This window comes from Boleophthalmus pectinirostris, unplaced genomic scaffold (assembly GCF_026225935.1).
Source record: "Boleophthalmus pectinirostris isolate CB_2022bp ecotype Guang Dong unplaced genomic scaffold, ASM2622593v1 HiC_scaffold_6, whole genome shotgun sequence".
Taxonomy (NCBI): Eukaryota; Metazoa; Chordata; class Actinopteri; order Gobiiformes; family Gobiidae; genus Boleophthalmus; species Boleophthalmus pectinirostris.
In genome coordinates this window covers 9,828,496-9,851,672 of record NW_026571447.1, presented here as the reverse complement: position 1 = coordinate 9,851,672, position 23,177 = coordinate 9,828,496, and the positions used below count along the sequence as shown (strand labels likewise).

General features: G+C 39.3%; 1 protein-coding gene across 1 annotated transcript in view; it reads right to left on the bottom strand.

The window, feature by feature from the left end:
• Window positions 1-23,177, bottom strand: part of bbs9 (Bardet-Biedl syndrome 9) — a 302,584-nt gene that overhangs the window by 98,216 nt on the left and 181,191 nt on the right. Inside the window, 1 exon segment of the mRNA XM_055164219.1 lies at window positions 19,205-19,315. Within this exon segment, the coding sequence (XP_055020194.1) occupies window positions 19,205-19,315 (111 nt within the window).

The window sequence follows — 23,177 nt, the reverse complement described above, 5'->3', positions numbered from 1 at the left end:
CAATAAAATAAAAGCAGATGGTCCAAACTTGAAAACGTTCTTGAAGACGTGGACACCTGCGACTTATATTCCGGTGTGGCCTATATATGTACAGTTTTAAAGTTTTGTAAAAATTTCGTTGAAGTGGCTTTTATTCAAGTGCGCTCAATAGTCCAGAAAATACGGTAGTTCATTTTAAACAACTTGCAGTGGTCCAAAGTTATTCCTCATGATGAGTTTATAACGCTTTTCACTACTCGCTTTTTGGTGTCATGGTAAAACTAACAACAACTAGCATGCAAACAACAACTAGCATGCTAAAGCGTAACAATAAACAGATTTATAATTACATAGAGACTAGGGATGGGCATTCGATGAAATTTTCTTAATCGATCGTCTGAAGAATTAACGATCGATTATTGATTAATCATTAAGGTTTTTATATTAAAATGATCATCATTATTATTACTATCTGCACTACTAATCTGCATAAATAAATTCAACTTTACGACATATAAACCGTAACCACTCTAGAGCCACATCAATCCATTTGAGATTATAATGTGTTTAATTCAGTTTTGCACAACTCTCACAGAAACAAAACTTAAAACCGCATCGCTAATTTGCATAAAAAACTACAGCTCTTGTGTCGCTGATGCAGTCAATTTCTGTCGGATTAAAAGACATGACTCAGTGGAATACAGGTTAGTGTGACCAGATTTGCGTTTGTCAAAACCAGGACACCGTACGGGGGGTGGGAGGTGGGGATTCGTCATCGATATTGCGCGACTCTCACCTGTCCCGAACGCAAAGGAAAGCGTGGAATTTCTTGTACAAATCATCGTTAAATACGCACCGACTGTTTGTGTCTCGTTCCTTCTGAGTGCAGAGAGCTACATGTACGGACCCCTGTTTGGTCACGCTACGCACAGCAACCTACATTCCGTTTGTCGATTAAAATGAAAGTAAATCGATGAAATTCTTATCATTTCTGATCATTTGTCGATTAATCGACTAATCATGTCCATCCCTAATAGAGACAGTACACAGCAGACTTATTTTGACCTCGGGAGCTTCTTATACAATGTTTCTGAACTGGGGCAAGACCAATTTTGCTCAAATACCTGGGAGAACTGTGTACACGCTTTTTTAAGATTATACTAAAAATGCGTGTAATGTTTTCACTCACTACATAAGCTAAAGTCATTACTTAACATCAAAAAGGTATATTTAGATAAGCGAGTTATCGATGTATACCATGATTCTGTAATATAAGCCAGTCTGATCTTCTTGGAAACCACTAAGCTGGAGGAATGAGGACCCTTAAAAGCACAATGTTGGCTCTCTTTAAAATAAGCTCTGTTGTGGTTTGATTGAAATTCGATGCCGGGCTGAAAAACGCATGGCAAAATAAAACAAGTCACAGAGGATTATGCACAAATTGGATGGTAAAGCCGCAAGTCTTGACATGATAAGAACAGAAAACATACACAAATATACTGAGTTCATTGTACTGGAAGATGAACAAAGATATTGTTATAGCTTTGCCTGGAATGTCACAAAGTATAGCATTACAATTCTGTCTGAAACATGTGAAGCAACTTACAGGTCAGATCTGTGGAAAGGGGAAAGGTAAGCTTTACAAAGTATTCTGCAACAATAAAGGTACCTGGAAATGCCGCAGTGCTCTGTTGTTCAAGTTACGCTTAAACACAATCTGACCAGAGTTTCCTTGGTTGAAACTACAACACGTGAGATGATTTGTGCTCTTAAATAAGTCTCTTACATGAAAAATTACAGTCGCAAGGGAGCTAGTATCAGCCAACGGTTTTTCAGTTAGTCACTCTCACCTTTTATATTGAAAATCAAACTTCTAAACAGAACCATGAACTTGTATTGGTCACAAGCTCCTGAAAATGTGCTGTTCAAATCCCTTTTGTATTTTCTCTTTAGTTTTCAGAGTATATTAAAACATTTTTGGACTGCACTTAACGAGATCAAGACCAGTCCCGAGACCACAGGGTCCTGAGACAAAGACAAGAACAAGACCTCGGAGAGTCGAGACAAGACAAAACCAAGATCATGGCCCATCCAGCCCAAATCAAGACCATTGTTGTCATTTCCTATTGTATTTTACAGTTATTTTGGCACATATGTCTTTATAAATTTATCTCCATTCTATCTGATTAAAATTCATTTAAGACTAAAATTAAGCCAAGCAAACTGTACTGCACTGAATCACTCCCCCCACGCCCCTTTTTTGGACCCTCACCCACAGTTTGAGAACCTCTTCTTTAATCCGACTTCTACTGGCATTTTACAGAAAACAACATCAAAGTGAATCAAGTGAGTTTTTTCAAGTTTTTAATATTTACAGTTACATTATCTTACTGGTCTTGCGGTGATATTTAGCAGCCTCTACATATTTACCGGCTGTAATGAAATATGATCACACTTGTAAAGCGTCAGTAAGACTTCAAACCTGAGACAAGAGTCCGAGTCCGAGGCGAGACCAAGACCGTAAAAGCAGTCTCGAGGCCAGTCTCAAATAGGGGTGTGCAAAAATACTGAAATATCTAAATACTGTATCGTTTAATGTGATGATACAGTATCAATATCGTGGACTGCTGTATCGATATGTCACTAGTCATATTTTTTGGTATATTTTACAAAATTATCTTGTTACAGTGCTACAGTTTTGTTGCTTGTTTAGTGGAAGGAAAACATTTTCACTGTTTTGAATATTAAAATGGGTATTCACATATTCACTTTGCACAAGAAGTGATTTAACAAAGACTTTTAGTATCACAGCCATGATTAAGCCTTTATCTTTTATTGAAACATATCGAATTGATTAGAAATATATCGTATTGAATTGGATTGAAATGTATTGAATCATATCAAATCGTAAGCACACTATATCAAGATATGTACTGTATCGTGGCCTATGTATCAAGGTATAGTCTCATGTACTATAACACCAATGTGTGCATTGTGTCACCATGGTAATTGTTGAACATTCTGCTACTAGAGATACATGTAACATCCCCCACGTGATTTCACTGCAAACTATCAATGTTTTCACTAAAACATATTAACATCATTATATTCACTAAAATACTGACTAATTTGGTGAATTTTATAATTTTACTTCTTGGATGAAAACGGGCTGCAGGTATGAGGTCGTTCCATAACTGTTACTTAGCAACCGTACCATAAACAAAAACTAAAACTTGTCTAAATTGCACAATAGTTATGATTAGACTGACAGAAACATGAATGACAACACCTTTATTTTGATAAATGAAGGTTTTAAGTGCCGGGAAATGCCATCCTTTTGCGTAAGTTGTCTCTTCATTTTGGATGGAATTTTTGTTGGTTTGTTGATGACGTAGGTAGTTATTCCATCTTAGAATTGCTACTTCTTCCATTTTTTCCCCTTTTCTTATCAACTCTTTTTTCCCCTGACAAACTATCACTTAACTACTGTCAAAACTATGATCAATATTTAAAACCACAGGTACTATCCCACCAAACCAAGCAAGGGGCACTGTGTAACTTTGCTGGAAGACGGCCCACCACTTGCTTGGCTCGATGAAATGTTATTATTTGCCTGGAATGTTCCACAGTATGGCACTGAGCTTATCGATCTCATGTGACACAGTCAGGCCAAGTTGCAGGTCAGATCAGTAGCTGTTGTTATTTTTTGTTTTTATTGTTTTTTAATTACGTTCTATAGCATACCCTCCACAAGTAAAGTTACACCATGCAGCTTTAAGTATTTGCAGCGCCACACTTGACATTCTGTTCTCTCAAGGCTGCAGTATGGCAAATATTTTAGAACAATACACTAGTGCCCCTTTAATCACCACAAGCATTAACCACCAGCCAGGAATAGTCCATCAGATAACCATGAAACATTACACATATTAAAACTCCAAACATGTCATCAACGCTTCGTCCACACAAACAAACCAGAGAGAGCCACGAAGCTGGATTTAGTTGGTATTCAGATGAGTTACATGAACGCATTCTGCTACCAAGTGCACAGGGAAAAAAGTTAGCAGAGGATATGACCAAATATTTGAGTTAAGTAGTAATGTACCAATACAATACTGGTACAACTTTTATAGGAAATGTTGAGGAACAAAAAAACTTTAACCTTGGTGTCTGAGGTTGGACCTGATAATGAAATCACCTATGACAAAAAAAGTTACAAGAATTGAAAAAGCAAAAAAAAGTTCAATCTGTACTTTAAAAAAGTCAACCTACACAAAAATATGTGTAGTAATTCCATGATTGTGGCCCTGTGAGAGAAGGCTAAAGGGAGAGTAAACACTAAACCACTCACGGTTTATCATCAACTTTTTCAGCATTTATTTCACTTTTTTGAGCCTCAACACCGCAAAACGTGAAAGTCCGCAAATATAAGTATAATTTTTTACATATTCTGAATTTCAGTGGTAGCCAGGATGGGGCCACCTAGTGCCTCTGCTCAATTTAATTTCTCTCCAGCGACTAGGTCAGGAATTGGAATACACTAGATGGTTTGCAAGAACCCTGGAAGTTGTAGACCGTGCACTGGCCAGTCAGCGAAGAGCTGAGAAGCCATGACTGGGTCCCTTTTGTGGTACAGCCCAACAGTAAACAAAGCGGTCGAGATGGATGTAGACGAACCCAGACATTCTGTGTTGGCAACAATTCCCAAGATCAAGGATTTAAAGCCGGAACAAAAAGATTGTTTGGTGAATTTTATCAAGGGCAAAGACATTATTGCCTTTCTTCCTACGGGATTTAGGAGAAGCTTAATATAGCAGTTAGCCCCATTAGCGGCACATTGCATACGTCATGACCTAGGAGCAGCGATTGGTTAAATTAAAAAAGTACCCACTGACCGTTGAGCAAACGAATCCTAATGCTCTGAGGTTTCTACAAAGTGAAACAGGCTGATGAATCAGACTATCTCAATAGGGCTTCCTGGTTAAAAAAAAAAAAAAAAAGGTCAAATAAAAAATAAATAAAATAAAATATATTTTTTTATTTGACTAAATTTGATGCAGATTAAGCTGAAGTGAAACCGACATTTTGGAGCAATTTTTTTTCCTTTTTTTTTTTTTAATTAAAAAAATAATAAATTTACATGTTTACTCCACTCTCCAAGATCCTAAAGCATCTTGTTTTCAACTCATGGCATGTTTGGACACCTGTGAATTTAGAACCATATAAACGATTATTCAACTACTAAATTAGTTGACAATTATTTAAATAATTGATTAATTATGATTAATTGATTACCTTGTTGGAGCATTGGGTTGCTGTTTTGCTGATGTTAAAAACATTATGAGATAAAAGTATAATATATAATCTTTATGCAACTATCAAGCATCTATAAACAGGAAAGTTGTCTAGGTTTTGTGAAAAATTATAATGTTCTGTTTTTCTGCTTTTGGCCATCTTGTTTCCTCCTAAGTCTGCGTTTTTATCCAATCATCTCAGTGTGTTGAGCAGCTCCTCCTCTGCTTGATGTTAGAATGATGTTATTGATATTTTATTTAACAAGCCAAATTACATTTAACTGCTGATAATTACTGGTAAAAGTAAGCCCTTTGAGGCAGAGAATACCCATATCTATACTCCATGTTCAAACACAAGCCCTCAAACCACATATTTGCCTTTCCATCTGTGGGGACACTTAGCGCATGTAGCATGGGTATGTGTGTGTGACGACTACACAAGGCCCTGTATGTGCGTGTGTTTGTGTTCATGGGGGGTGTGGGGACAGAGAGACCAGTGTGTACCCCACACACACAGCCCGGGCATGGGTCAGAGGAACTCCACAGGATGGGAGGGGGGGGCAGATGTGAAAAGCAGCCGCGGTGAGGGACAGTCATCTGATAGAGAGCCTGTGTAATGGACCCAGCAGGAGGATGGAAGTACGCCTGGTTGGGACATGTTTTTATAATACATGTTTTTGGTTCTGGGTATTTGCTATGTAAAGGAAGAATTAAAGTAATGAGTGTTAGCCATTCAACTGGCTGTCCTTGGTCTACCTGGTCTGTGGGGTAAAGTCAGTGGCACCACCAATTTTGTAATGAGAATATGTGGCCAAATCTCATGACAAACCATACACTGTATAAAGAAGTCAACTAAGAGTTCGGCGCTTACTCATGGAGCCAGGCTCTATGTTATGAATAGGATTTTTTTGACAGACAAAATAGCAAAAAAAGAAGAGCAGGTTTAGATGAACATTTTAAGACCAAAATAATAAGGCTCACAGCAGCAGTTACCGAGAGAGAGACACAATATTCCAATGTAAGTCAGTGGGAGCCTGTATGCAAACTTCCTATGGGGAACGCGCTGGCTACAGCGTTAGATATGTCCATTTATATATACAGTCTATCTGTCAAACTCTAATCTTGCCAGATCTCTGAAACTAAGCTAAGATAAGCCGGACGTGGTTAATATTTGGATGGGAGACTGCTGGGGATATCAAGTGACGCAAGGGCGCCAATGGCAAAAACTGTAGTTGTGTCCTTAGGCAAGATGCTTCTAGCCAGGCTGCCGCCACCTAGTGCCTCTGCTCAATTTCATTTCTCTCCAGCGACTAGGTCAGGGATCGAAATATACTCGACGGTTTGCAAGAACCCCGGTTTGCAATAGCAGACTGCATATGCTATCCTCTTTTGGACTTCCTTTGTCAAATACAAACTTAGCATTTTTTAATACACCTTTAATTTGCAAGTTCATCTTGCAGAAATGACAGTGATCATTGACAGAGATGTTCACTCTCTGCTTTGTTTGCTGTTGTGCCGGCAATTACTTGGACACCCCTGAGTGTTCCGGTTAAATAAGATAAAAGTACCCGCCTACCGTCGAGTGAACGAATCCTAATGCTGCGAGGTCAGACAGTTTCTACTAAGTGAAACCGGCTGATGAATCAGGCTAAGACGCTTCATCCATGTTGCCTAGTATGTGTGGTGTCAGTCTGTCCCTGGGCAGTTGTACAAAAGTAGCTTATATCACCAAGGTGGATTTAATGCAAAATGCTCTGTAAGCCTGTTTGAGTGCGCAAAGAAGCACTGTATAAATCAAATACATTATTATTAGTAGAAAAGTTAACACCTGAACTCTTTCGTCTCAACATTGCCTATAAAAAGTTGGACTATGCTGTAATAATTTAGACATGTTGTCTGTCAGATCTACAATGCTGGTTTCTTGATGACCAAGTCACACAATGTGTGTAATTTGAATGGTAACAGTGAAGAAAAATAAAATGTATTGTGTGAGTAATATACGTGTCTGTTGCAGCAAGGACAATAATTTCTAAGTTATGAGTTTTATGAGAATTTAGGGATGTTTCATCAGAATTCCTAATGAGGATGTCAACTTTTTACCACAGAAAAGCATAATTTATAACTATTTGTGTCCACATTTTTACTTCCAAATCACTGAATTAGAATCCAATCATACTGTGAGGATCAGATTTTTTGCATTTCTTTTCTTCCAACATTAATCCCATATTAAACCCCCAAACACTGCTCCAGCTCTACCCTATGACATCAGTCCTGTCCCTGCCTGCACCAGCTGCACTGGGACTCGTGCAGTTCACTATCAGAGCAGTATTTGGGCTTGGGCTTTGGTGTGTGATCCCAGGTGGGCCGTGGGGAGGGCCAGTGCAGTACATGGAGGAGCACAGCCAAACGCTCTCACTTTCATGTGTCTTTCATCCACAGGTTCAAACCACGCAGACGGAAGAGCGCAGACCTGGTGAATATCTGAGCTCCTTTGATCAGGCCTTTCATGTGTCCAGCCCTCACTTCCGGTTAACACGCACAGAACAAGTGTGTGGTGAAGATTTGGAAAGGAGCCTAATGACTGGGATGAACTTGGATTAAAGAAGGTAGAGTTTTAAGGGTGCCAAGTTTTAAAGACTACTTAAAAGTGCATTTGATTTATATGGTGCTTCTGGGGAAGTCAACAACAGTTTATATCTCATTATTCATTCATTATTCATTCCACACCTGTTGGTAAGCAGAGCCACAGCTGGGGTCGACTGATGGAAGCGAGGCTGCCAATCTGCGTCACTGGCCCCGATCCACGATCTCTCTTTACCTACAAACTCACATTACATTGCAATACCTGCTCTCTGGCCAGAGCTCAAAGAATATGTGGATTGAGGGTTTAAAATAACTTCATTCAGGTTTAAACTGTTTCGGTTTTGTATAAAGCACTGATCTAAATGTGTCTAAAATGCATCTAAAATTATATGATTAAAGAAACTACAGTAAGAAATACTTCGGTATTTTTATGGCCCCATCCACACTAGTAAGTATTCAAGTTGTTTTCGTTGCAGATGCAGTGCTCTTCGACACTAATACGATGGAAAACGGATCCAGAGACGGAACGTTCTGGTGCTGCCAGCTCCCACGAATTCATCTGAGTCCGGACCTCATCCGGCATTGTGTGGACGCCTGAAAACGTTGATACGCTGATGGAGGAGCTCTAGTATCCTTATTGGACCACGTCACTGTGACTTGCGCCTTCCTGATTTGCTGGGTTTGTGACATCGGTCATGTGACGCTATTGTGGAAAACAACCATAGACAAATGTCTTAAATTCCAGTGTTACGTTCAGTAACAACTGAACCTCAGCATCGGTCCACGAAAAGACTGTTTTCACGCTTGCCATCTTCCTTGGCTCGAAATCGGCTGCTGCAACTTCAGACGCAGAGCTCCACTTCCTTGTTTTTACTGCCCATATGACGTCATGACATAGTGACGACATGATGCCAGCCTAGTCATGTGACTAAGGTTTCAGGCAGGTTCACATTACTGTGTGGTTAGGGAAGGCTTTGATTACGGACACAGAAACGACGTGTCTGGACGCAAATTGTTTCTGATACGGTGATACAGTGATTTGTTTCATTGTAAATGTAACCTATGTGTACTTTTACTAAATGACTTTTTACCTGATTTTTCACATGAAATAAGTTTTGTACTGTCTGCATCTAATTATAAAGCAGTTATAAAGCATTTTTGTCAGATAATTAGAAGGTGTGCATTAGCATACTAGTTGTTGTATGTGCAAGTTTGGCAGCAATCTTGAATTTGTAATTGAGGACTATTTGTAGCCATGGGTTTCAGCTTTGTGTTAAAAGCAACATTTCAAGGCATTTTTCTCATCGGAAAGATACAATATTTAGTTTTAAATTGTTAATCGCTATGGCAACGGTCCTATGTCATCATTCTGAAACCTAGTACAGTACTTTTTTCACCATGGCTAAATAGTACTGATAGAACTAGTGCTGCAAGTTAGTATTATCAACTTAAATGTGCACTGCGTAACTCCACTGGGGGTCCACCACATATGTATCTCCATGGAGACCGCACCAGGCCATGTTACAGATCAGATCTGTGAAGAGGCAACCCAAACTACAGCAGGGATGAATGTTTTCAAGATAAGAGTCGTAATGAAATAAATGTTAGATAGATGTTTAATGCTATACTGTGTCACATTCTAGGCAAACCAATAACACCTCCATGGAGACAAGCAAATTACAGACTAGAAAAGTTATGCAGTGAACCTTTAACTCTCTCTGCCTCTGCTAAAATGGGAGTGGAGCAGATTATAAATAAATCAATCAATTCATTCCAACATTTAAGAGAAAGCGTGTCAGACTATTACCAGCCCCGAGCTCTTGTATTTTCATAGTGGAAGTTGAGATATTAATAGCGTATTTGGCTGTACCTTGTGGCTTTATGACAAGTCCCGACATGACTATCTTCCTCTCTCCGGTCCCGACCACTTCCTCTGTTTCCCATTTCTGGCCTTGTTTTAAGTGTGAACCGCAGACTGGCTTTGGAGGTTTTCTTTGCAAACAATACTAATTAGGGAGTTTTTTCACCCGTCAATCGGACAAAAGCGTGGATTGTGTGAAAAATATACAGTCTAACCAAAATAGAAGTAGGAAGTTGAGGTACAATGTTAGACTATATGTGTGTATTTATAATTACAGAGCGCAAGATTGAAGGTCAAAAACTTTACAGAGTTGGCAAAGGGTGTAACATTTTTCATAGATGTGTTTTAGTAAAGACAATATGAGAAAGAAAACAAAAGAGCCCGTTCAGGTACACTTATTAAACATTTTAAAAGTGTCAGAAAACTCAAGAATGATTGCTGTCTTCCTAAAATCTCCATTAGTTTAACATTATATCAATCTTCACTTGTGTAAACATTAGATTAACTGAAAATGCTATGACGTATAATGACACAATCCAGCTCCTTGTATGACTTTTGAGAAGTTCAAACATGATCAAGCAGGTGACGTGATCAGGCCAAGTTACAGGTCAGATCTAAGGCGAGTCCTCTCCCAGCAAGTTTTTTCTTCTTTTTTACCAATAAAACAAACATGGGGCAAGTAACTGGATTTCAGCATTAAAAATGACAACCCAAATGAGACTCGTATGAGGCTCATTCTGCTTTCTGGTTGGATAATCATCTTCAAGAAAAAACACCAAATTATAACATATGTTTTTGTAATTAAAGGTCCTATAACACGCAAAATTGACTCTTGAGAGCTTTAAGTCAGGTTATAATGTTGTTACTAGGGACGGGCATGATTAGTCAATTAATCGATAATTGATCATTAAGAATTTCATCGATTACATTAATTTTAATCGACAAACCGAATGCAGGTTGCTGTGCATAGCGTGACCAAACAGGGGTCTGTACATGTAGCTCTCTGCACTCAGAAGGAGCGAGACACAAACAGTCGGTCAGTCTGCAACGTACTGAAGCACAAATGCTTATTTAACAAAGACTTGTACAAGAAATTCCATGCATTTGGGACAAGTGTGAGTCCATGTGCACAGTGTACAAAGCAGCACACGGTTCGGTGTCTAGTGGGAAAAAGCTTTGCCAGGTGAGAGTAGCACAATGTCGATGACGAGTCCCCACCTCCCTCCCCCTGTACGGTGTCCTGGTTTTGACAAACGCAAATATGGTCACACTAACCTGTATTCAACTGAGTCGTGTCTTTTAATCTGACAGAAGTTGACCGCATCAGCGACACAAGAGCTGTAGTTTTATCTTCGCTGAGTTTATGCAAATTAGCGATGCGGTTTTAAGTTTCGTTTCTGTGAGAGTTGTGCAAAACTGAATTAAACACATTATAATGTCAAACAGATTGATGTGGCTCTAGAGTCGTTACAGTTTATATGTCTTAAAGTTGGATTTATTTATGCAGATTAGTAGTGCAGATAGTAATAATGATGATCATTTTAATATAAAAACGTTAATGATTAATCGATAATTGATCGTTAATTCTTCCGAAGATCGATTAAGAAAATTTCATCAAATGCCCATCCCTAGTTGTTACCTCATCAAAAACAGACCTGGAGTTGTGCTCAGTATGCTTTGTTCCACCTTGTGATGTCATGCAGTGATTTTTCAAGATAACAGTTACCTTTAATCACGAATTCAGTAAAGACGGGCAATTCCAGAGTTAAAATCCTGATTGATTCTAGTCAAGGTGTATGGAGTTTAAAAACACAGTAGAATTCTTACTGTATTACCACATGAGATTATTTTATTTATAAAGGAAGCCCCTTGAGATGTAACATCTCGTTTGTGAGGGGGTCTAACTAATGATGATAGAGACATAAAACTGGTACCAAATGATCCGCAATGTCCATATTTCTATTCAACTTCCATTGATATTATAGGGCTACATTCATTATTTTTGATGTTATTAAAGAAAAACAGATTTTTAAGTTCATAGTTAAGGATTTGCAGGCACTAAACATCAGAGGCTTAGTGGAACCAGTAGACATCAATAGAATTTCTTGATATTTTTCATGGAAGTTTACTTGGGCAAGTGTAAAACATTGATTCGAGGTACAGATTGATTTTCAAAAACTTTTCAAAAAGCTAGGCAAATGCTGCACGCTAATATACAGCTCTTTGATTTTATCATCCCCACACCTATATTTGTAAATTATTGAAGAAAAAAGCAACTCTATGCACAACAGAAAGTACACAGAACAAAAACTTATTTTTATCGAAAACAGGAGCAGGATGTTTGTAAGTATCTGAAAAAGTGACGCATTAAACAGGTGCACTGATGTAATTGATCGGAATGAGGAGGGCAAGTTGTTCCATTCATTTGCGGCTTTGAAGATAAATGCTCTGTGGCCAATTTATTTTTTTATAGTAGGAACATTAAAAAAATAGTTGTTCAGTGTGACATAAATTATATGCTGATAACATTTAAACACAAATTGTAAAAAGTGCAGCTGTGTCCTGGATATGAGAGAGAGCCAGGTGAGCGATGAAAACATTTGACAGTGGTGTGTTAAATGGGGATATCTTAATACAAACCTGCATTTACTATTAAAATCACATCTAACAATTGACGATTAGATGCTGAAGTGTTCTGATAACTTATGTCTGTGTAGTCGAGTATTGGTAGAAGTAATCACAAGGTGTATCAGAGCCTAAATTAAAGCCGAAACATGCAGAGTTTGTGAGAATGAAACAAAACACAACTCCATGTATTTACCTCATATCTGGGGACACACTTGGGTTATGTTTATAAAATTGAAAACCCAAATCTCACACACACTCCCTTCAGTATGTCTTGAATGCAACACTATCACAACTACTCAGAACACGTCTCATCTCGCATCAGATCAAGTGCATTGACTGTAAACTGCTAATACCTGAAGCTATTTGTTCACTCCAGCCCATCTCCGTGTCTCTGTGTCTCTGTCATAGTCTCCATCACCTCCCCTTCTCATTAGCAGCGACGCCTGTCCGGATTATCCACAGCAGCACCAGCGCGCCCTGCACACAGCTAACCGCTAACGAACCCTGAGCCCATCAAAGCAGACTCACTCACCCGCGTTAGCTAAGACAAACTGTCATAAAAGTGGGATTTGCCTGCTCCCAAGACCAGAAACCACTTGTTGGCTGCGGCGCGGTATGTCTGTCTATTTTACACAACGTGAGAAAACACAAAGGGGAGCAGCGTGGATGGAGGAGAGTAGACAGTGCGGAGAGAAGAGCTGTGGTCCAAGTCCCCAAACAGCAAAACAGTAGGCCTGGCAACGGTGAGCCAGCAACGCGCCAACACACACTCCCATGAGCAAGATACAGTGGGCAGAGGCGCTCACAGAGAAGAGAAGGACTGGCCAGGGCCCCCGAATCAATTAGCCACCAGAGCCACCAATGACCTCAGACCCACCTGAAGAAAAGATAGATAGAATTTAAGAAAAAAATTTAAAATAAAAATTTGAAGAAAACACTATCACCCTCCATATCTAATTGTCAAATCAGATACAGATTTCTATCAAATATTCCCCCTTTCACGTTAATGGTCTAGTACTACTACATAACATTTTATAACTAATAATTTAATGGATCTCAAGATTTAATTCAACATTTTATAACATTACAGAATCCATAAATGCAATAACACTTTAACCAACTGAAATAAATTAAAATACTCAAAACACAGGAAAAGTGTTTGATGCTAGATCTGGCTCTGAAAAGATATATTCTATAAACTATGTGTGTAGAATTCATGGCAAAGGAGAAATTCAATTTGTCAACTGGACAAAACTTAATTTTGTTTCATTTCTGGTCAGACGCTGGTGGACACTAGGAGTGTGCAAAAATATCAAAATATTAATATACCGTATTGTTTAATGTGATGATGCAGTATCAGTATCATGGGCTGCTGTAATGGTATATCTCCAAGAGTATTTTTTGGTATATTTTACAAAATTATTTTGCTACAGTGCTACAGGTATGTTGATTGTTTGGAGGAAGGAAACTTTTTTTGCAGCACATTTGACATTTTCACTGTTTTGGTGATTAAAATGGGCGTGTTTCATATTAATTTTGCACAAGAAGTGGTTTATCAAAGACGGCCATGAGTTATGCTTTGAAATTTAATTTGAAATATATCATATTGAATCGAACTGACAGGTCACTGTACAGAATCGTGGCCTATTGAATTGAGATATGTACCGTATCTGCAACTTTTTAATGAAACCCAGCCTTGGTGAACACTGTCTTATATCTGCCTGTAGGGAGGAGCTAACTACACTGAAACTAGTCTGAATTAACACACCTACTTGTTTACAGTTAATGTTTATTAACTAGGTCTATTAAACTGCATTGAGTGTGGGGTCATATTAGCATACACCTCTGGGCCTGGCCTGGCTATCACTTTGTTTTCTTTGTTTTGATTTAGGTGTGAGGATGGAGTTGTAAATGTAAGAACACTTTGATCTCCATTCAAATATGATCCTCAAAAAATATGATCCTCAAAAAAGCAGCCCTTTAGATCACTGAGCATTAAATACATTAACACTTAAAAATAAATGACAAATATTATAATTGCGTAAAGGGCCACTCAGGTTTTATAGTTTTGTAGTATTTACATATATTCACAGCATTTAATAATTTATTTTTGCTACGTCCACTAAGTAGGTCTACAACAGGGAGGGCATTCTGAAATACTGGCTCTGCTGGTTTGAAGAATCCCTGTGTGAGAAGGTGGAGATCCAGGATTCAACCACTACCACCAGAAAGAGAAGGGGAAAAAAAGATGATAGATGGGATGGAGTTTTCATATGAGGTCCAATAAAAACCAGATAATTATGACCAGAACTATGATTATGAGGATGTCCTTCTGCAAGGGAGGCAAGACCTGGACCAGAGTTAAGACTGTAACAGCAGATTCAGAAGCCTGGGAAGACCACAGTGGGGGGAAGAGGCTTTAGCAACTTCATCCATAAATAAATCGTTCGTAAATAAAGAAATGAGCATCATGTGAGAGTCATGTTGAGTAAATCAAGTATTTAATGGAACTCCACACTTTTTTTTTTCTTTATTTACACTGAGAAAACCTAATGAGAATACCAGACTCTTTTATACGAGTGCCTTAAATCATATAAAGCAGGTGCAAACAGTGGAGCAAACACCAATGAAGGCTAATGAGAGCAACTGCTTGAATGACTTAACCATTACTGTGTTTTTGGAAGTGTAAAAATCGTGGACTAAACCAAAAGTGCTGTTTCAGGACCTGGATTGACCTATAATGAAATGAGAGAAACCAGTACAGCAACATGGAAAGGACAAATCAACTCCAGTCGAACGGAAAGAGGATGGGTGTAGCAGATGTAGAAACGGCAATGCACGTGTTTCAGAACGATGAAAAATTAGCACAGATGTAGTCGCATGTAAGATTATCTGAAAACATGAAAAAAGAAACCAGGCATACGACTTTAGGAGACTGTACTATCTGTTCACAACTTCTGTAATACCTCAGTATGACGCTGTATTAAGCACTAAAACATTTGTTGGCAATGAAGAGTTATTTTTGGCATCTGGCCTTCTTCATTGAAAACAAACGCCATGTGCTTATCTAGTACAAAGTGAGATGAGGAGACTTTGATGCAAAAATAATACACGGAGCGCACATACGGAGCACGAACAGCTGTTGCACTTCCAGAAGTACTATTCTCTTTCACTGTACCCATCAAAATAAATATAAAATAAATAAATTATAGAGTCTAGGTATAAGAGGTTAATCATATAGTGGTTACTAATGGGTGTGACATGAATATTTTAAAGCATTTTCATATTTTTGGCTTCATGTTTTTACAATGTACGTTTTAGATATAATCACGGTTCCCACGCTTTTTCACTGACAAAATTTCAAAACTTTTCCATGACTTTTTCATGACCTAAAGTGAATTTTCCACAACTTTACAGCACCTATATGTGTAGAATTGATCAGACTTTTAGAGCTAAATATGAAATGTTAACCTTTCCACTCACCTTATGGTTTTGGATTATAGTTTTTTAACATTTAAAATACTGTCAGTGCATTTATTGTCGTCTCTTTTAAACAAAAGGCACATATGTTTGAAAATAATCATAAAAGTCTAATAATAACTTAACAGAACACTGTAGTTGCGTGAAAGAGATACTAAAATTCCATGACTTTTCCAACACTTTCATGACTTTTTCAAGCCTAGAAAATGACATTTTCAATTGCAATGACTTTTCCAGGATTTCCATGACAGTGGGAACCCTATATAATGTAAATATGTGTAATTTTAACTACAGAGCCTCTGGGACTGTTGAGCTCTATAGAACTTGACAGAATCACTACTTTTACCAATTTTTACTCAGTTTTGTTACAGTACAAGAGCAAAAAAAGAAATCTACTAATAATCTATCTATAATCTATCTATAATAAATCTAATAAGGCAATCTCTAAAGAAAATCCACAAGAGTAAATGAGATTTTGAGAGCAGAGTGTTAAGAGTCAAATATATAATGATCTTGATCTTGAAGTTGTGCAGATTTAAGCAGTTTTTAGCATATGGGTGGATGAAAACAACAGTGAATCCTGTAAAAAAAAAAAAAAAAAAAAGCTCATCCCTGGAGCACATGACTAATGATAGCTAATTACGTAAGTAAATAAAAGTCTGTTAGTGCTGATGTTGAGCTATCTTAGTTATTTTACTAAGCTCAGTGTCCACAAAAAAGGCAAAATGAAGGCATCAAAGAGTATTTTCAAATGTATTTTCTGTCATTATTAGCGGGTTTTAAGTGTCTGCAGAGCTTTCACAGTCTGCATTTACCCTTGCCACAGATGTCAACATCCACTGCACATCCACATTCACGAAAATACAGAGTGGTATCAGATTGGTAGTTTGGTCTGAGTACTCGCCGACACAGATACTTGAAAAAATGTGCGATATCGGTATTGGAACAACCCTAATTAGAAGCCCACAAGTTTTTTTCCCACGTTAGTATTTAATTTTTCCAACTCGCATTAAGAACACCTATTGAAATGTCATCAAGGCTGGAGTACGCGTCTGCCAGTGGAATAACACTTGAAGTCACTTGGCCACATCACGTCCAATCTATAGCCTCCTCTCTCAGGGCTAAAACGTCTGATTAGCGATATTGGCCTGTAGTTTTTGCTCCTTTTATATGTATTAAGCTTGTGTGCATGTGAGCAGATGGGAGAGCGATAATCAAAGTTTGGCAGCGGACGCCATCTTGATTGTGCGGACTGTTAGCCAAAGCCTGTGGAAGTGGCCCATATGAAAACCAGATGAGAGGGAGCAGGATTAGTGCGGTGTGACAGACAGTGAGCAGATATCACTGTCAGAGCTCTGTGGAGGATTGGGCGACGAGTGGAGAGGGAAGCTGGAGATGTCCTGTTTCAATCTTGTCCAATATTGTCCCACTGGAAAGGCAACATGGTGTATAATACAAGTGTTCATGTTTTTCTAATTATTACTTGGTTTGATTGGATAGAGGTAAATATTTACGCTAGTTTCACATCAGTCAAGAGGCAGTTTGTGGAAAGTACAGAAATACAGTTTGTAGCGTGAGTTCTAAAACGAAATCCCTCTACCCATGCCGTCAACACCGAAAATGCCATCCAAAATGCAGGGACCGTTTACGCGCAATTAAGGCATTTTTCTGACAGATTAAACATTAATTCAAAGAGGGGGTATTATGCAAAATCCACTTTTTGGAGCTTTGTACCATATTATAACAATGTTCCCTTATCAAAAACATGCCTGAGGTGGTTTTATATGTCATCTATGTTTGAGTAATGTTGCAAGCTCTACTGGGCACTAACCTTACTTACAGTTAGGAGTACGAGCCTGTCCAACGCTAAGCCCACGAGCTTACGTCATCCATGCTCCCGCACAACAACTCTCCATACAAACAATACACAACAACTTGACAAACCTGATTTGATTTGCAGTATTTTCATTAACGAAAGGCATGCCAATTGGGTTGTGATAGCGCTCTGAAGGGGAAGCAAGGGGAGGGGGGTACTCAGAAGTAGAGTCAATTTTTTGACCCGTGCACCCGCCCGTTAACCCGTGATTTTATCAAAGTTAAACCCACACCCAGACCCGTAACATTCCACCTGTTACCTGCCTGTGCCCTTGATAAATCACACACAAATTAAAGGCATTCTAACTAAAGCAGCCATCAGAATATGAAAAGTTAAGGCTTCAAGAATTACAATCACAAAATGAAATGAAACGGTTATGCTTTCTTCATTACGAATATGAATTCACAAATACGACTTTACTGTCATCACTTCACAGGCATTATTTACTGAGCAGAAGAAGGAATAATGGAGATGCCCGACTTTTGCGCCGCACACACCACAGACTGAACCAGGACTAAACCAGGACTAACCCAGGATTAATGCAGGACTAACTTCGGACTGATTCCAGGACTGAATCAGGAGGACTTAACTAGGACTGAACTAGGACTAAAACAGGACTAAACCAGAACTAAACCAGAAGTGAACCAAGACTCACTGTTGGGACAAGCTCAGAGGTGCCCACATAGACCGAAGGCGAAAGGACCGGCACAGAGCTCCGTGCCACAAGGAGGTAAGCACAACCGTCGCCTGATCACACTTTGCAGACTCCCAGCTCCACGGGGTCAGAGTTCTCTCTCTCTCTTAAGTCCAAGATTAGTCTTAGTGTAGTCCAGGTTTAGTCCTGATTTTATCCTGACCCACCCGTGTGTAATTACTACCACATACCCCTCCGTAAAATGCCATAATGTTAAAATCTGCCCATTTCAGCAACCATTTGCCCGCGGGTACCCGACCCAGTGCAGGACTCTGACTCAGAGCATCAAAATTAGTAATCTACTGTCCTACGCACTTGAATAAAGATTGGAGTTGGCAGTTACAGGTTTGGGGTTTTATAGGTGTTGCAAAGAGAATGGGGGGGATACTAGGGGTGTGCAAAAATATTGACATATCGTATCATTTAATGTGATGATACAGTGTCAATATCAGGGATTGCTGTATCAATATTTCGCCAAGAGTATTTTTGGTATATTTGACTACATTATTTCATTACAGCGCTACAGTTTTCTTGCTTGTTTAGTGGAAGGAAACTTGTTTATGCAACACATTTGACATTTTCACTGTTTTGTTGATTAAAATTTTGATATTCACTTTGCACAAGATGTGGTTTAACAAAGAATTTTAGTATTACAGCCACAATTTAGCCTTGAATCGTATCGAATCAAAAGTGCACTGTATTGAGATATGTATTGTATCATTGTCTATGTATCGAGGTATGTATCATATTGGCAACTTCTTAATGATACCCAGCCCTAGGGGATACATTTAAAAAGCTGGTGGGCCTACCTTTCTTGACTTTCTTGGATGGCTGTTTCTTCTTGATGAACTTAGCTGCGTCTTGTGGGAGGTCCAACTGCTCAGTATCTCCTGAGGCCTCTGCTATGGGTTCAACACCACCTGAAAGAGACAAGAACATCAATTGAACTCTGTGCCCATTTTAAGTCTTTTTATCTCTTCAAAACACTGAGCATGAGTTTGAGTTCACATGACATCACAACAGTCTAGAACACTGTTTACCAAAGACTGGGTGGCAACTCTCAGGTGGGTCGCAAATTTTTTTTTGGGTCGCCTTGTCACAATCTGCATGTATACTTCATCATTCATCAAAAGTTTTAGAACACCACACTTTTTGCAGTTTTTTACTGTTTACTGTTGACCAAAACATATTCTAAACTTCATGAAAGTAACCACCTTTGGCAGATATAACAGCTGGATACATTCGTGGCTCATTCTTTTTACAACAGAAATCAAATATTCTTCAGAAAGTTCTTCCCAAGTCTGTGGCAGACGTTCCCATAAATGTGTGTGGCACTTGTAGATTGCTTCACTCTTCTGTTCAGTTCATCCCAAACCAGCTCGATGGGGTTTAAGTCTGGAGTCTGTGCTGGACACTCCATGATTTCAAGGTTAACATCTTGCTCTTTTTTCCTGAGGTAGTTTTGGCAGAGCTTAGACTTGTGTTTTGTATCTTTTATCTTTTTTTTAACCTCTGGATGTTCAATACTTACCTTTGTACCATTTCAAGCTCTTCAGTGGACTTGCACGACTTGAACTGCAATAAATAACTGGAAAAATTTGGTTCTAAAACTTCTGACCGGTAGTGTAGGTCTGTAATATACGGTTCTGACACAGAGAGTGAGTGAGTCAGAGAATATATTATGGTCATTCTGGATAAGCATTTCTTTAGAATATATGTGTGAATTGGGATTTTCTGTACTCACAAAAATGAAGACAAAGCACAGAAACAGACTGAATGCTGTGCCTGATACGCATGTTGTGCTCTCCTCCTGCACCCGGACTGGAAAGAGCTACAAAAACGCAGACAGGCCCACCTATCTCATTAGAAGTGTTGAAATGTTAAGACATGTTTTGTATTATTTCTAATCGTTTTGTAATTATTTTATTGACTATTTTATTCCAGTATTGTTGGTTCAGCTGAATGTTGAAGAGAAAAAGAAATGGGCTATATTAAGTGTCCAAATAGGTGACTTATGAATCCTTTTATTGCTGGTTCAATTACCATTTTTCATTGATTAAAACTTGAGTAATACTAATTGTTCAGAGAGACACGATCACTCAGTCAACAATAAAATATCCTCATTCTTGTTCAATAATGGTCAAATTGTGTAATGACTTGGGTCACGAAGGTTTGTGACTTTTAAAATATGGGTCCTCAGAAAAAAAAGTTTGGGAAACACTGGTCTAGAATCCCTATAGTTTAAAACTCAGCTGGAGCATATTGTGACAAAATTTCCCTTGCATATTCACCGGGTCACATGATCTAAATTTGCTTTCCGCTTCTTCAGGAATGCCAAAACTGCACCTGATTTTTGCGACACGTTTCCTGCTGTCTGCTTTGCGTGCCTGTAAAGCTTTGTACTTTTCAACCTGGAGAGACTCAGACAGACACAAAGAGAAAGTATTAGTAGGATTTATTTAATGAGTTATCTTTGGCACCCAGACCCTGGCAGAAGATATTGTGGTGAAAGGTGTGGACGACTAGATGACGTTTAGGAGGTGTCTTTTCCCCCGGGGCCTGGGCACTGAAGGTGGTAAAGGTGAGGCCCAGGGGAGTGGGACAGTGAGAAGAGAGAGGTGCTGGGGAGGAGGTGGGGCGTGGTGGAAACCAAAGCAGTCGTGCGTCTGCAGTGGAGGTTTACACTGGGTAGAGTGGGCACTGATTGGACAAGCAGGAGGTGTGGCGAGCAGCGGGGAGGAGTATTTGGAGTGAGGTGATGAAGGCTGAGGAGCAGGTGAACTATGTAAAAGCGGCGAGGTAGACGGGAGGTTAGGTTATTGTATTAATTAAAAGAACGTAGGGTGGACTAACTTCTCTGCCACAATGCCTCCCAAGTCTCAACTACCTGAAGGACAAAATGAAGCTGGATAAACTGGTGAGGAAGGCAGGTTCTATAGTGTGTGCAGAGCTTGACTTACATCTGTGGCTGAGAAGAGGGCCCTAAACAAGCTCCAAGCAACCTGGATAACCCGCAGCACCTCTCGCACAGCACCGTCACTGGACAGTTGAGCACCTTGTTACACCAGTTAATATGCAGCAATAATGTGTCCTAACACAGCTATGCAGATGACACTAAGATCTATGTCTCAACGGCAACAGGGGACTATGGACCAGTAGATTCACTCTGCCACTGCAGCCAACAGATCAGTGTAAGCTAAACTTAGACAAGACAAGACACAAGTCATCAACAAAGAGACAGTGTCAGCAGTCACCTCCAGTCTCTCTGTCTAAAACCTTCAAATCAGGCAAGAAATCTAGGGATAATAATGGACTCAGATTGGAACCTTAACAGCCATATCAAATCAATGACATCTGGAGCCTTTTACTATCTAAGAAACAGCAAAAATCAAAGGTATTCTGTCTAAAGCAGACTTGGAGACACTTATCCATGCATTTGTCTCCAGTAGGTTACACCACTGAAATGGCCTGCTCACAGGCCTCTTCAAACGAGCTATGAGATGTTGCAGTACATCCAGAACACTGCATCTTGAGTCCTGACTCGAACCAGGACGTACGAGCACATGTGCCCTGTGCTCAGGTCTCTGCACTGGCTCCTGTCGCTCAGAGAATAGACTTTAAAGCAGCTCTGCTTATGTAGAGATGGACCAAAGTACATCTGTGACATGTTAGTACCACATGAACCATCTCGTACTCGTACTCGACTTCTGCTGGTGCCCAGAGTCAGAACTAAACACGTGGAGTCAGTGTTTCAGGTTCAGGCAGTTAAAACCTGGAACACTCTTCCTGAACATGTGAGACAGACTTTTGACTCTGTTTAAATCCAGGCCCTAAAACAGTTGTGTTTAGCTGCGTATGACTGAAATGTTTTCATTCTGCACTCTTCTCTCTCATTTAATGTCTCTCTCTTTTTTATTTTATGATCATTATTTGTATTTTGATTTGTTTTTTTTATTTTAATGCACTTTGAATTGCTTTTTGTACAAATTGTGCTATACAAATAAACTTGCCTTGCCGCCTTTAGGCCTTTGGGCACCTCTTGTCCTGTTGTTACTGCTTTGCTTGGAATGTTCCATGGTATGACATTAAACATATCCATCTAGCATTTATTCATTAGGGCTGTTTCTATTGCTCAAAAATACAATAATCCCTTCTGTGAACAGGGACGACTCTCCATAGATCTGAAATGTAATGTAATGTAATAGCATAGTGCTGTAACCTGCTTGTCTCCCTTGTGATAAGTTTAATCTGTACTGTGGAACATTCTAGACAAAGCCACATCATTTCCATAGAGACATCAGGTGGCGAACCCTCCACGAGAAATGTTACGCAGTGCACCTTTAAGATAAAATGCACAAAAGACAACACAGCTTGTCCTAACCAGTTGTGTGTGTGAGAGTGAAACCCCATCTGAACACAGTGGATCAGAGTGGATTTGAGGAGATTGAGAGGCCAGTGAATTGGACGCCTTGTCTCCCTGAGGCCGGCTCCTCTCCTCCTGCCCCCCGAGTCCCCCCCACCCTCTTCCTCTGCTGTCTCCTCTTCCTCATTTACTGCTCTATCCCAGTCTGTCTCCAGCTTATCCCCCCTGTCATTGTGCGCTCTTAACACCGTCACTGGTAACTACTGAATCTGCTCACCACAAAGCCCTCCATGGTCACTGAGATCCCAAGACAAAATAACATTGGTCAGTTCGGTTTTCACAAGTCTATGTCTGTTATGCATTATATTTCATTCTAATTTCCTAAGAATTACTCAGAATTGACTCTTGTGAGTTTTCAG